This window comes from Typha angustifolia, chromosome 8 (assembly GCF_048772165.1).
Source record: "Typha angustifolia cultivar Huaian chromosome 8, ASM4877216v1, whole genome shotgun sequence".
Lineage (NCBI taxonomy): Eukaryota > Viridiplantae > Streptophyta > Magnoliopsida > Poales > Typhaceae > Typha > Typha angustifolia.
Genome location: NC_133246.1, coordinates 485,671 through 500,605, shown reverse-complemented (window position 1 = coordinate 500,605; position 14,935 = coordinate 485,671). Strand labels below are relative to the sequence as shown.

Genomic DNA, 14,935 nt, shown 5'->3' with positions numbered 1-14,935 from the left:
GCCGCATAGATGGACTTAAGGCCACCGCTTGTTGGATACTTATGACGTGTGAAACTCTACTCGTAGCAAGGAGTAACTCCAATCCATGTATGTTTCTATCATAAGCAACTACCATTCTTGGCAACAGACGTTGAAAATATTCACATAATTGGGTACGGCATGGGCCACGACGAGACAATAACAGAGTTACCTCCTCTCATTAGCACTAAATAGATCTCAAATGGTAAGAATGGATATATATATATATATATATATATATATATATATATATATATATATATATAGATGTCGAATATAAAAAGGCTTATGGTTTCTGCTGTTGTTGCTCTGTCTCCATGCCCCATGGTCAAGACCTCAAGCAAGTAGACTTGGCATTTTAGTTGGCATTAGACCTTATTTTGGATTATCCTATCTCTGATAAATTAATAGATCAAGCCTAACAGTCTTATTTTACTAAATTATGTTATCTTGTAATGGAGCATGGAGACATGGAAAGGGATACTATGGGCGATGGCTTCTTGTTCTCTCCTTTTTTCAGCTAGTACTCTGGAGACATACCAGCACATCACTTTGCAACCACTTCAGCTAAAAATTGCACACCATCAAAACTCAGAATAAAATCTAACATTTACCATCAACCAGCTAGTAGATGTGTGACGGAATCAACTAAGAGGCCCAGGTCATTATAATAAAAATGAGTGCAGAATTCCTTCTTTACCTTCTTAATAAGAAAGAAGACACTAAATAATTTACTAAATATTAACAGGCAGCAAGCATCCACTACTACAAAAGAACCCAATGTATATACCTTATGGCTCAAAGTATCTCCTCAAGATCACACTGATACAGAGCATAATAGAAGCTTAGCTAATAATCATCCGGCGGTGGTATAGGTTGCTTGAATGGAACCATATACACATGACCATCAAAGTGTGGTAATTTAATGACCACATACCAACGGCAATGCATGTAGATAGAAGATGAAGAAAGCTGGACTGTAGCTCATGGGCCAACAGTGCCTGTGTCGAAGTATAGTGTAGTCCCACTGGATCCACCAGTAACACCATCCATGAGAGCAAACCGCATGTCCTCTGATGGCTTCCAGTGTCTTTTCCTTTGGTTAATGAACCAATTATTTATCTGCTTTGGGTCAAGCCCAGTGATCTCTGCTAGCTTCACTTTATCCTCTTCCTGACCAAACAAGACAAACAATTGCCATCCATCAATGAAACTGGTAAGCTGGTCGACACTATGAACATTTAAAAGTAGCAGTCTCTTTTGAGTTCCAATCAGGACATTAAAAGAACAATCGATCAGGAGGTTACTGTTGGATAAGGCCAGCGGTAGTGGGTATTCCACCAGTCGAGTAACGTCAATCTTGCATCCTTTGGAAGCTTCCCTTTCTTTCTCTTCTTTAAGAATTCCTTCCTCAAGTTGGTTAGATAACCACTGTACTTCTTAAGAAGCATTTCCTTCAGTTCATGATCAGCCAAGCGCGGACAACCATCCTGACCTCCCAATGCATCCACATCCCCAGAGCATGGCTCCTCTTCCGAGGATCCTGCCACTTCATCTGAAGAAAGATAATTAACAACAATCCTATTAGGATCAACATGCATGTAGAGTCAATAACGAATTGAATCACTAGCATGAGTTGCCATAACTGGAGGAACACAAAAATTTATCCTAAAAAAGGTGATCAAACATCTCAATCTCTTCATCATGAAAGTATGATTTGATGCATCATTGCAGGTGATCCTAGAACAAAAGTAATTCACTGTGCATATTCTATTTTATAGAAGTAATGGTATAAGGCACTACATAATGCATCTCACTAGAACCTTTTTAGAAGTTGAAAATGAAATATCACCTTATAATTGCAAACATCACCAAATTGCTTGCTTACTCTTTAGGCCAACACAACTGCGCAGAAGAAAAAAATAAGGAAAGAAAAGGACAAGTAGCAACTTCTTGGAAAATGCTTGTCCATAGCCACATGGCCTATATCACAACCTTCTCAAAGAGAGATCACAATCTCCTCAAAGAGAGATTCCAGTCATAAAACAAAATAGATGTCCCTGAAAAGACCGGTACTAATTGAACTAAACTGTGGGGTTGGGGGGGGTTCGCACCATATGTTACAAGCGAAAGACCAAAGACAATATAATGGAGCTAGGTTGTTTTATTCACAACTTAACTGGATGAAATACATGCATACATGTTCCGTTGATTCCTTCCAGGAAAACTAATGTAATATTAATATATAGTATAGAAAATGAATTTTTTGACAACTCTGAGTAAAGTAGCAAAATTTGTACCATGTAAATGAGGTAAATTGGCAACTTTGAGTCCATCATTCATCTTTACTAGTGCATACGATCCTTTAAAATGAGAAGTGGGAGATAAGCTTGGTAGTGACATGCTATAAAGAAGCTTTGCAGATGAGACATTGTAAACTATTATCCTTTAGTAGCATGTCATCTATATGGTACTCCAACATGATAACAATCATTGGTTATGCCGAGTTCTCATATAAGATTGTTTCTTCTCATGTTGCCTTTAATCCCACTCATTTTCTTACTCTCTCATCCTAAGGTTCAGTGTGCAGAGGGTACAAAGAAGCTGCTTGTGAAGACACAATGAAGATGTCAAATAACATTGAGGTGAGGTTGTGGCTCTACGTGAGATTGTCAAGTTCCTGAACAAATGATGGAATGGGAGATCTTAACAACAATAATTATAGCAGTAGATCTTGTACGGTAACAATGAATCCTTTAAATTTCTTTTCCTGCTCACTTTGTCCTTCCTTACCTCTCTCCCCTCATCCTCTCAACAGATTCTCTAGTAGGGCATCTTTCCAATAAGAAAAGAGCGATGCAGCTAATCCCTTGCTTCTAGAGCCTTATGGGACCATACCATACAAACCCCTCAGAGATTTGAAGTTATTTCGCCCATCTGCTTACACAACTATGGTCAAAATGAGATAAAAATCAGCAGTACGTCCAGCCTTATATGTTTTTTTTATCTGTTTGCTTGTAATATAATTGCAAATTCGCAATGTTATGTGGATAGGAGATTGACATATAATACTTGAATCATCCACATATCCTAAGGAACCAGTTTAGCAAGCTAATTCAAACAAAACTTCAAGAACAGTACCTTCTCTCTTAAAAAGAAAGCATAATGTGATCTAACTAGATTTAAATTTATTTAGTGCAACACCTAACACATTCTTCTTCCCTCTTAAGAAAATATGCATTCTGCTTGAATGGAAATTCATCAAGAGAAACATCCAACCCTTACATTTGTAGAAAAAATGTATATGACCAGTATAAATATAAACATCTGAGAGAAGCCGCAGATTGCTATATAGATGAGATAATGGAACACAAAAAGTTTCCAAAAGGAATTTAACAAATAGTCTCTTCCTATCATGGCGAGAAAGAGAGTTGAAATAGACGAATTTTAAGGTAATGAATATCTTCACAAATGACAAAAGTCGTTATGAGGAAATAACCCCAAGCAAATCATTTAAAAACTAGTGCAAAAAAAAATAAAAAATGGCGGACTATTCAGATGAACACTGTTACTGCAGATAAAGTTAAGCAACATCTCAGGAGACCATCTAATGGCTGATGAAATATGAGTGATATAATTACTATTGCATGCTTCTCAAGCCCAAATTTTCTAATTCACTTGTACTTTGAAACCCCAATTAGTATATAAAGCCACGGGATTCCGCAGCAAGCCATGACAAATCCTATAATTCTTGAGCTAGGAGTAAGTGTAGGGGTATAGAGGGAGATAGAAGAGAGAGGAGGGGAAAAAAGAAAAGGAAGGGAACCCACAACGTTTGCCCAAACCCTATGCACGCACTCCCCCTCTCTCTCCTCTCTTCTCCTCTCCCTTCTGACACACCTGCACCCCATTTGCATGGACACGATTTGACTGCTCAAAGCCCTACCCCCTACTACTCTACCACTCTCTCTCTCTCTCTTCCGATCTATAGGACCGGACGGCCAGGATCATCCAAAATAGAATGAAAAGATATAGAATGGAATCATATCATCTTTTACCAGACGGAGTGGTGGAGGAGGTCGTGGTTGTCGTGGTAGTGGTGGCGTTGCCGCACAAGTTGCTGAGCTGCATCTCGATGCTACTTAGAAACGAAGCGGCTTCTCGAAACGGCTTCGAGAGTTCCTCCTTGTAACGAACAAGAATTTGGCAATACGATTCCTTTCAAACAAAGAACAAGAAGAGATCACTTTCGTTGAGAATTACTTCTTAAAACTACCAAATTAAGTAGCACGGGATATAATACCATGAACTCGTCTAGCTCGGGATCGGCTCCGATCTCGCACTCGTAGCTTGTCGTCGTCGCGGTCGAGCACCGATCCCTTCCGATCTCTTCTAGAAGCGTCGCCATCTCCGGCGGCGCTCCGACCTTTTCCATACATGAAAAATAACACCACAAAAGAAATCTAAGAAAACGATCAAGAAAATCGACCGGAATTGTACTCCATACCTTGCGGCACTCGATGTAGGCGGAGAGGAGGGAGGGGTAGCGAGGGTGGCCGGCGATCTGAGCCTTGATGAGATCGTTGAGATCCGATCCGCCGGATACATCGGAGTCGGGCTGGAGGCAGCTGGAAACAGATCCGACGGCCGACATCGCTGCTCCCCGGGAGATTCCCGGGTGTATGCTGTATAGATCTTCCATCGATCTCTTCTTCTCCCACACCAAGAAAAAGAGAAAGGAAGAGAGAGAGAGAGAGAGAGAGAGAGAGAGAGAGAGATAGAGAGAATCCACTGTAGTTGCTAATTGTGGGAGTAAAAGGAGAGAGAGAAAGACGGGAGATAAGTTGCAGCTGTTGCTACTAAAAGGAGAAGGGAGTGAATGGCTACAAAGGAAAGGCCGAAGAGAATCGCCCGGTTTCAAAGAATCGCAGTAGCAGTAGCAGCAACAGCCGCCATTTCCACTGCCAATGCACACCACAAAAAGATTAAAAAACTATCAATAATAAAAATCACCCGTTTTAACCTCTCTAATTAACTCCCTTTTTTTTAAAATAAAAAATAAAAAGAAGAAAACGTTCTTTTGCGTAGCGCCACCTACGTTTCCTGATTTGACGACGGAGGAGAACGAGCTACTACGAAACGGGGATGTTTACAATAAGAGGAAAATCCGAGTGGTGAAATGAGAATTAGGAAGGGGCGGGTAGTAGTGGTAGTGGTGGTGGTAGTGGTAGGGGCGCACGTGGTGGCTCGGTCTTTATGGGAGGAGGAGACTGGCGAAAGGAGACCAGAGAGGAGGAACAGAACAGAGACGGGGCCGCCCGTATTTATAGCCGTCACATCATTCTTAACAATGATATGACATTCCGCCACGTGTCGGATGCTGGCGGGGAAAGCGTGATCGAAGAGCTCGGCTGTGGAGCCCACCCACCTTCTCCTGACCCAAGTCCCTCCCCCCACCCCCCCCGGCAGTTGTAGTTCCGATGCACCCGCGGTGCTCCCCCAATGGTTAAACCCACACCGCTGTACGGCGGAGCACGTCGGTGGAATGGAGCCAAGGTGAGCTCCGCTTTGGAAAAGCAAAGCCTTTATTAGCTTCTTTGGTTTATTTTAATCTCGTCCACAGCTGGAATTGTACTTGCGGATCCCAATTCGAGCTAAACAAAATTTGCACACCACTACCTGTATTATTAGTTTATTACGATTTCTTCCGCCGGACTTTTTTTTTTTGCAAAGAGCAACCGCGGTACGATTTGCTGCATACAGTAGAGAAAGAATCTTATTATTAGGCAGAAATCATGCTCACCACCATGTAGCACGGAACCTCTAATCCTCTATACACTATAATTGCGTTACTTAAATTGCTTTTCAAATTATGTATGGAGGAGTCGAGAGTTGTAATGGTGATCCGGCGGGGCAACTGAAAGACCAACTGTTGTAAGTTTGTAACTCAGGACCACAAACGGTTTTCTACCAACTGCCTAACTGAACTCATACTAATTTAAACTCATCTCTCTTTCTTTTCCTCTCTCTCTCTCTCTTTCGTGGACTCGTGGGCTCGAGTCGGTGCACCACCTGGAACAGGAGTCGCGCTGCTCCTACGAGTGCGTGGTCAACGTTTCAACGCTGTAAACCTACATCCCTATATGTGAATATATCCACGTTCGGGGTGTACGGGCACGGCCTTGGAGAGTTCCGAGAGGTGGGTAGTAATATCACGCAGCAAGTGACCCATGCATGGGCCATGGCTCTCTCTCCCTCTCTCTCTCTCTAGGCGACAGCGATGGAGACTAGACGGCCCAATCTGAGGATCCACGTACGTACTCAAGAGCTTACCTGACGTCCGTGTGCATACAAAATCTTGGATCTTCTTGATTTAATTCTCTGTACCTCTCGCGCGTTGCTTTCTTTGTGGGGACCTCTCCTTTCTCAATATCTTGTCCTCACCGTTGGTATCCAGACCCTCTTTCTTCTTCTTCTTCTTCTTCTTCTTCTTCTTCTTCTTCTTCTTCTTAGAGAAGAAGCAGCAAAAGTGCAGTTAAAGCCATCCCTATTCCCCATTGACCGTGTTCGTATCTCCGTCAGCTCCTCATGTTATCATCACATCATACTTAGTTTAATGGCTCTTAAAGTTCCGAGAGAGAGAGAGAGAGAGAGAACAACATATATATAATATATAGATCTAAGTACTATATATGCCTAATGAACATGGAGTTTGAGCTAATAAACTAAATAGTATATAGAACGAAAACAAATTCACGTGGGAACAGTTTAAGTCTAAAGTTTGAGCTTACCCTCCATAGTTTTTTCATCCAATAGGTCGTATGTCTTCTAGTGGGTTGGGAAGTGCGAGATCTAATGGATATATGACCGGAAGTATGCCAAGATGATATATAGTTTGGTAAAATATTCAAGTAAATGGAACAACACATTAGCCTACGTTTCTAATCGTGAATGAGAATATTATTTGCAATTTAAAACAATCGACAGATCCCCATAACGCAATATTATATTCTCAATATCAACTTAAGCCCACTTTAGGAAGCTTCACACCTTTTATTATATAAATAAAGTTTGGCATATAAATCTCTATCTAATTTGCCCGCGAAATGCCATCAAAGGCATCGTTTAAACTAATCGCGATTGGTAGCATCTTAGTACGGATCTCCATTAGTGGGTATTTTACAAATATAAGCGTCATCGTGCTGCTCAATTATTTCTTGTTTATTTTGAGGAAATAAATGGTTGGAGAAGTGAACTTTTAGCTATTCATGGTGGAGTAAATTAAAAACCCCAAGGAAATCCATGAAAAAGATAAGCATCGGCTGCACGTCTTAATTTAAGAGCAGCAGAGTACGAGCGAATCAAAAGATTAATAGTAGATTTAAGATATGTAGGCCCGACTGTGTGGAAAAGAAGATGGCACAGTAGGATGAGGGTGGCCGAATGATTCTCGTAGGGATAGAATAAGATAAATTTGATGTTTTACCCAAATTTGCACTTAGAATTTTTCTACGTCAGACCGTTTCATCTCGAATCTTTCATTATTTTTCTTCTATCCAACTAAAATTCACCCAGGCAAAACTTCTTTTCTTTTCAAAAGAAAGTCCTCAGACCATTGCCATTTAATCTAGATTGGATTACAAGAAGCATCCGCTGCTCTCTCAACCAAAGACTAGACGTCTTGGTGCGGAGAGAGTGCTGGGCCAAAAAGTGAGCCAACCTACTGTTGCATCTAGTGGTGAAACCTAACTTAATCCATGGATGCTTTGAGAGGAAGAGTTTACAATCCAGGATAATGTGGTGAGCAGACCAATCTGAATTGATGTCAGAAGCGTTAATTCAATTAACAACAACTTGACTGTAGCTGAAGAGGCAAACCTCGCTAATAATCAAGGGCTTGCTGATCTCCTTTAAGCCTGCTAGAATAGTTGCTGTCTCACTGAGTAACGTGGAACTAGCCTGAGGAGGGGAGGGGAGGGGAAGTTAGGGCTGATGTAGATGCCGATCCCCCCAAACTTGTTGCAACCCAATCTGCATAAAATCCTGGATAGAGACATTGTTAGTCTTCCGTTTTGATCCAAAAAACTATCAAAATTAGACATCCTTTTCACTTTACTAGGAACCTTTGATATCCTTCTCAACGGGTAGGTATGACCTTACCTGTAAATATTTTCTCAATATTTTCTGGCTTTTTCACAACAAAAATATTAGGAGTAGAAACAACTTGGGTTGAGGACGTAGGAATGTCTCCATGACAAGAAATCATAACCATAACATTAAAGATATGACTAATATTACTATACAGAAAACTCAAGATAATTAGGATCAAATCGTTAAAGTACCTTATAGTAAGAACTCTCTCTTTCAATAAAGTTTGTGAAATGTACGTTTGGTAAACCTCTCACATATTGACAAGAACCAAATCTCCAACATTAAAGGCTAATGGACCCAGAGACCCAATCATTCCAACTCATTGTTTTTTTTTTATTGTAATCGAGCCTAGCCTAGCTTATCAAGCTTCAATTAAAATTAATTTAAAATTTATATTTGTTATCAATATTAAATTAAAAATATTTTAATACGAATAATTTTGAGCTCTAGCGGACCGAATCAATAAGCAATTTTAAACTTTGCTCAATTCAAGCCTTATCAAACTTAGTTTCTATTAAACTTAGATTTAGCAAATTATAATATAGTTAAAAAAAAATACTACTCATATTATATATTTATATTATAATTATTTTGAGCCTGGTTGAGCCGACTCATAATCAAACTTAATTTAAAATTATTTTTCAAGCATATTTTAAATATTAAACTCAACTCTTTAACTCATTTTCGAGCCACTTGATCGAGCCATATCCGGCCTGATTATTTTGACAGCCCTATAATAGGTGACTAATAATTCGAGCTCGACTTGGGAGATAAGCTTTCAAGTGCATAGTACTCGAGCTTTATATTTTGCCTGTTCAAAGTCTTAATTAGCTCAATAATAGGTTGAACCATAAATTCCAAAATAAGAGATGGAAAAGATGCAGATGCCAGTGTGACGTGAAACCAAAATGATTACAAGCATCGGTATTTCCTGTACCAATAATATAAATACTAATCAAAACATTAAAAAAGCAACAACAAGAGTGTCATGCAAAATAAACAAGGAATGCTGCAAAAGGTCAACTCGTTCTCTTCAGTAAGTTGAAAGACAGAAGAACCAATATCTGGATATTGTTAGACGTACAAACTAATGCAAGTAAATCGTCTGCATGAATAGGCTTTTCAAGTCTAGTCCTGAACTTATTGTATGAGCGAACAACCATTCAATAGAACCTGTAAACATGGTTGCCAAAGCAAGAATACTTTCATAGGCAGAAGAATCCATTACTCCTCTGCAACGACACTGATCTCACCCTTCTCCAACATGTCATAGAAAGCCCTGGTCTTCCTCTGTTCATTCCAGTGATGCATCTTCCAAAGGCCACCAGCAAATAGCCCCAGAGTCAGGCCAATGCAGATCTCTTTGACGACGCTGGGTCCCTTCAGGGTAGCATGTGCGATCTTATGTGCAGCCATTTACTTCTATGGCCTAAAAGCAGACCAAATCTCACAATTGAAAAGTCAGATACTGTAGGGCAGAGCATAAGATCTAGACGAGCACATTTACATCTACTAGAATTCTTCAATTGAAATTAAGAAAAATCTCAGTACACAGCAAAAGTTTACTGGGAATAATCACAGAAAACAACCAGAAATGTAGGTAGACAACAAGATGTCTTGCCTTTCTATAACTAAATATATCAAATATTCTGATAATGTCTATGCTGTATCTATAATCTATTAATCTCAGACTGTTCGTATATACAAAGTATGTAGTCCTGCAAGCAAAGGGAACTAAATTGTTTCAAAAAGTGATCACAGGCAAGTATAGAAGAGACAAATAACGTAATCAATAATGCTTATTAATTGCCGCAAGTATAGAAGTGCTATATGCTCACTAATTGCCGCAAAATCTCAAAACTAACCAAGAATACTTATTATATCTTAAAACTAATCAATAATGCTTATTATATCGAATGAAAATTTCCCTCTCTTATTATGTCTAAAATAGTAATACTTTGCATTGATAGAGCTAGATTACTTGTACTGGTCACAAAGGTGTCCATGTTGCAACAACATAACTAGATTGCACAATTGCTATGAACACATACTACAAATTAAAAACTGTAATTAGAAAATAATATTCTATCATTTTTTATATATCACTTAACTCTCGTACTACGAAACAATGTAGAACTATTTAATTTGCTCTGATGAGCACAACAACCTGGAAGGGTTACAGTGGACTAAATCTTGTTCCACTTATCCTGAGGTTGAGTGTTTCTTCTCATCCAGAAGTAAATACAAGAAACATTACAAACAACTCAGTAAAAAGTTCACTCACAGTTGATGTCTTCCGTAATCCATAATTAAACTGACAATACTACTAAGTCTTATCTCACTGGCTCACTTGCATCTTAATCATATGGAAAAATATCAAGAAACTCTACTTCCACATGAGATAGGTTCACAGAAATTCACCAAGTGTAATATATCATGGTCACAAAAACAAATTTTAGTCCATGCTCTGCAAAATGGTCTCATAAGCCTCCCATTCCTCTTAGATAAAGATTGACTCATCAGGAAAACTTCTAAGTTCTAATAGTTGAATCTTCTCTTGAGATCAAAACCATAAGAAATAGAAGACTAGGGGCATGAATATGTTGATCAGTGTAGTGGTCTACATAAAATTACTTGTTAGAAGCTAAAGCCAGAGAATTCCAATTTCTAAGCCATGATAGTATAACGCATAGATCGTTCAAATAGGCATCCAGCTCAGCCTTACCTAATACTCACATTTAGGAAATTCATGCATGCCGCACATCACTATTCAACAGCCTAAACACCCCCAGCCTAGGTTGGGTTCAAAAAAAGAAAAAAGAAACCGACCCAAAAGCCTGAAATGCAGTCTACAACCCAATCAATCAGCTGGCCTAGCCCAATACTCATGCGCTATAAGAATTCACCAGCCTAAACACCTCATGCCCAAAGCCCAGACCGTCGAGAAATCTAACCAGCCAGGGCCAGAAACAGTTTTAAGTGCAGGAGAAATTATGGAGAATTCTGTAGTTGTACTTGGTGAATAGGATAATTAAGTTCACTATGAGTATTCAAATTCGTACCAGAAGAAAAAAAATATATAAATATAAATCTACCACTATCCGATCCGAATCCTGTCCATTTTCACCCATAGCTCGATGGTTTAATTCCACTGCCGTCTGGCTTTCGGATCAGCGGATCAGGCATTTCTGCAGTCTGGGCTTCGGGCCTGGGCCTACTAACATCTTATTCTGAGTTGCTAATATTTTTCAATGAACAATTCCAATATCGATACCCATCAATCAAGCAAGAGGAAAACCTAGGGCAAAACAGCAAACCCAAACTTAACTAACCAATTTCTCCTTTGTTCTTACGAGTAAAAAAAAAAGACCTAAAATAACAACACGAAAGCAATAAAAGATCTAAGAGAAAACCTTGAGATCGTTAAAACTAAAACCAACAGAAGATCTAAATTAAAGAAAGGACGAACCCTTTTCAGATCTGCGACGGAAAGAACTGAAACATCTCGAAACAAGTAAACAAAAACACAAATCTTTTTCAGAAAAAACTTCTCGAGATCCAGCAAGATTAGGAGGACAAACAACACTACAATCATCCAAACAAAACAGCAAGAGAAAAATACACACCAGATCAAGTATAAGCACTGATAGGGTCTAGTTTATGGAATTAAGGGAGACAAATTAGGAAGAAGGTGGGAAAATCTACCTGACGCCCAGAAGCGAAGAAGAGTTCACGCGATTGGTTCTCTCCACAGAACAAGAAGGAGACGAGGCCACTCGCTTTATTGGTCACCTCGCGATTGTTCTCAGTACGGTGTAAGTCTAGCACGGAATAGAAATTTTGTATAAGTAGGTTAAGTAGAAGGACGATCGACGGTTCGATGAACTACTCAACGGTCGAGATGAAGCGATAGAAATTACCTTCTTCTAATCTTGGAGATGAGAGAATATAATGGAAAAGGTATACAATTTAATTGCATTTAATTTTTTTTATTTAACGTATAAAACTCACTGTATATATATTTTATTATAATAAAATATACACAATTTACTAAAATCTATTATTATAAATTTAAAAATTAAATTGTAATAGTCCCTTGCGATTAAATTTAAATACTTAAATGTTAAATGTTATTTTGCAGAAGAATTCTTGCCATTGTATTTTTATTAAATTATAGGTAATACTTACAATATATTCCCTCCCTTCTTTAGATATATAGGAAGTGTCAACGTGAATCTTTCTGGAAAAGCAAAAAAGAAAAATATAAAAAAAATTGACGTTGAAAGTTAATTTAATAAAAGTTAACTAAAATTATGTTGATATTAATAAAGCACTAAGAGGAAGTCTTTCTTCAATTCGCATCAATGGAAGACATGATAATTTTTGTCCAAAAGACCCTCACAGTCCTACATTAGTACTTAATGCATACTTCTAATTTTCAAACTCATCAAGATTCACATGGAAGAAAGGTAAGAATCTTTATGATACCATTTGATTTCTATTGAAACTTCCAAGCAGAAAGAAAATGTAGTGGTGTTCCCTTCCACCCGACAAGCAATGCTTTGCCATTCTTCTCAAGTGTGTATGAGTTGCCATTGACAAACTGCTTAACCAACAGGCTAGCCTGGTAGAATGACCATTGATTCAGTTCAGCCTCCACGAGTTGATAATGAGCGAAGAACGACCTACAAACACTGATTCCCACATGCCTCACTAACCTCTCACTTCCCTCTGTTGCAATGATGCTTCGGATGCCCTGCGAAAAAAATCTCTCCTCTACGAACTTTCCATTTGTGTCAACCTCCATGCAACTGCCTATACAATCAAAGAAGGCACTGAAGTAGAATAAGGCCTCTGTGAACCGATTAATCAAGGAGGGGGAGTTATGTTTGGCTTCGACTTCAGCAACCGTCATGATGCATGGCCTAAGTTTTCTTATAGCTCTCATAACGGTCTCTAGTCTGTCGCGCCTTACAATCATGTAGCTCATATCCATTGAAGAGTACACCGCAATTGCCTCCCCCTCCTTGACATCAAACATGTTGTCTTTGAGATCCTTAACATCCGGTACTATCACTACTTTGAAAATAAAAGGCAGGCTCAAACTTTCAGCAAAGCTTATCAGCCTCTTACCTGTTGTATTTATAGCTTCTTCCGATGTTCCAATAGCACTGATCTTCACATTATTTATTTGACATGAGCTTCTCGTCGCCAATACTTGCATCAAAATAGTCCACTGAACCCCATGGCGGATTGAAAGATCGATCATATGGATTCTCTTTACTGAAGCCACATTGTCAAAGATGGTCTGGATTGAAGTAAAATGAATGATCTTGCCAAAAGCAATTTTTTCAAAGGTGACCAGATTCACAGGGTGGCTGGTCTGCAATGCTTTAATCATATCTTGTGCTACTAAATCCCTTTCATTTGTTCCCTTGCATGAAAATTTTCCAGTTTCTCTTTTGATCTTTTCACGTAATGCATCTGCAAAGTAGTATACAACTCTTTGAAGTGGATTTCCAGTGTCAGAAGACAATGTGAAACATCCTTTGATCAGATTGGTAGCACGATCGTATTGTTGGCTGCTTACTTTCTCAGCAGCAGACAGCAGAAGGTTTGCAAGCTCTATGCTCTCATTTTCCCCAGCTCTTTAGCCTCCGATTGACAAGCCAAATGGATTCCTAAGCATGTAAGGGTTTCTATCTGCAGGGGATGACATCTGAATGAAGCAGCAGGCAGCCGCAATTCTCATGATATCTTCTGTCGACAACTGCATTCCTCTTCCACTTTGCTGATCTTCTCTATCAGTCAAATTATTTATTTTTTTGACATTCAAGCGATTGTGGATTGGTAGGCGGTTGCTCAAAAGATCTAATGATGACAAGGTGCTGAGGATTGCTCATCATTGGATTGGAGGAGTTCCGAATTCTCACGCACAAGTGAGTCAAGTGTCTGCTCTACTTCTGCTGCAGAGGCAATGGGATTGTACAACGATTGAATTGCTGCAGAAATTGTATCAACCTGCATGTCATCTGCAAATTCTGAGAACTGTTGTTCGCTGGGCATTATGGGGCCTCCTATATCAAAGGAAGTATCATTGTAGAAGCCATAACTTGACCAGAGGTCATCAAAGCCGCCCATATCTTCTTCTGCAAAGAAATGGATCCGATTGCCACTGTATTCATCTTCTATGTTCTGAACAGGATAGTACATCTGATGCTCTCCAAGATAATTGAGTCCATCAGCAGAGCTCAGCATCTTGGCAGAAAAACATTGATTCAGTGGTGAGTCCATTGAGAGCATATGCTCAGTTTAAACACAAGTATACTAGTTGCAAAGTAATCGAGGTCAGAATGATCCAGAGGTTGCATACGTGTGGCCAAATGTACAAGTGGAAGGATCCAACAAGACAAAAATTGACAGGAAAGTTAAGCAACACATGACAACATTAACATAAGACAATTAATTACTGACAATAGTGTTTGCAGAAACCATATTATATCTGTGGTTTGTCCAAAGGATGAACTACATAACAAAGAATGAGTCATAGTACTAAGAAAAATTGATGGAAAGCGCCACAACCTTTTAGACATTTAATCCAAAACTGGTAGCCAACAAACAACAGATCTAACTAGAAGATTGACATGAATAATCGGTTAAAAACAGAAAAGGTGGAAGATGGTCGATGCAAACTATTCAGACTGCATGATATCTCCAGTTCTCCACGACAAAGGTTCAACGATTAGAGCTTTCTTATGACAGACAA

General features: G+C 39.1%; 3 protein-coding genes across 3 annotated transcripts; all 3 read right to left on the bottom strand.

Moving 5' to 3' along the window:
* Nucleotides 1-781: 781 nt before the first annotated feature.
* LOC140764280 (homeobox protein knotted-1-like 1) lies at nt 782-5,276 on the bottom strand. The gene is made up of 6 exons (XM_073102755.1): nt 5,117-5,276; nt 4,526-4,979; nt 4,322-4,444; nt 4,077-4,236; nt 1,326-1,573; nt 782-1,191 (listed from the first exon to the last, which is right to left on the bottom strand). Exons 2-6 carry the CDS (start codon nt 4,718-4,720, stop codon nt 1,003-1,005), a joined length of 915 nt encoding a protein of 304 aa, XP_072958856.1. The 5' UTR covers nt 4,721-4,979; nt 5,117-5,276; the 3' UTR covers nt 782-1,002.
* A 3,900-nt stretch (nt 5,277-9,176) lies between these two features.
* LOC140765921 (cytochrome c oxidase subunit 5C) lies at nt 9,177-12,009 on the bottom strand. The gene is made up of 2 exons (XM_073105250.1): nt 11,875-12,009; nt 9,177-9,598 (listed from the first exon to the last, which is right to left on the bottom strand). The coding sequence occupies exon 2, from the start codon at nt 9,583-9,585 to the stop codon at nt 9,394-9,396; it is 192 nt and encodes a 63-aa protein (XP_072961351.1). The 5' UTR covers nt 9,586-9,598; nt 11,875-12,009; the 3' UTR covers nt 9,177-9,393.
* A 658-nt stretch (nt 12,010-12,667) lies between these two features.
* LOC140764409 (DELLA protein GAI1-like) lies at nt 12,668-14,427 on the bottom strand. The gene is made up of 2 exons (XM_073102965.1): nt 14,103-14,427; nt 12,668-13,653 (listed from the first exon to the last, which is right to left on the bottom strand). Exons 1-2 carry the CDS (start codon nt 14,425-14,427, stop codon nt 12,668-12,670), a joined length of 1,311 nt encoding a protein of 436 aa, XP_072959066.1.
* Between the last annotated feature and the right edge of the window lie 508 nt (nt 14,428-14,935).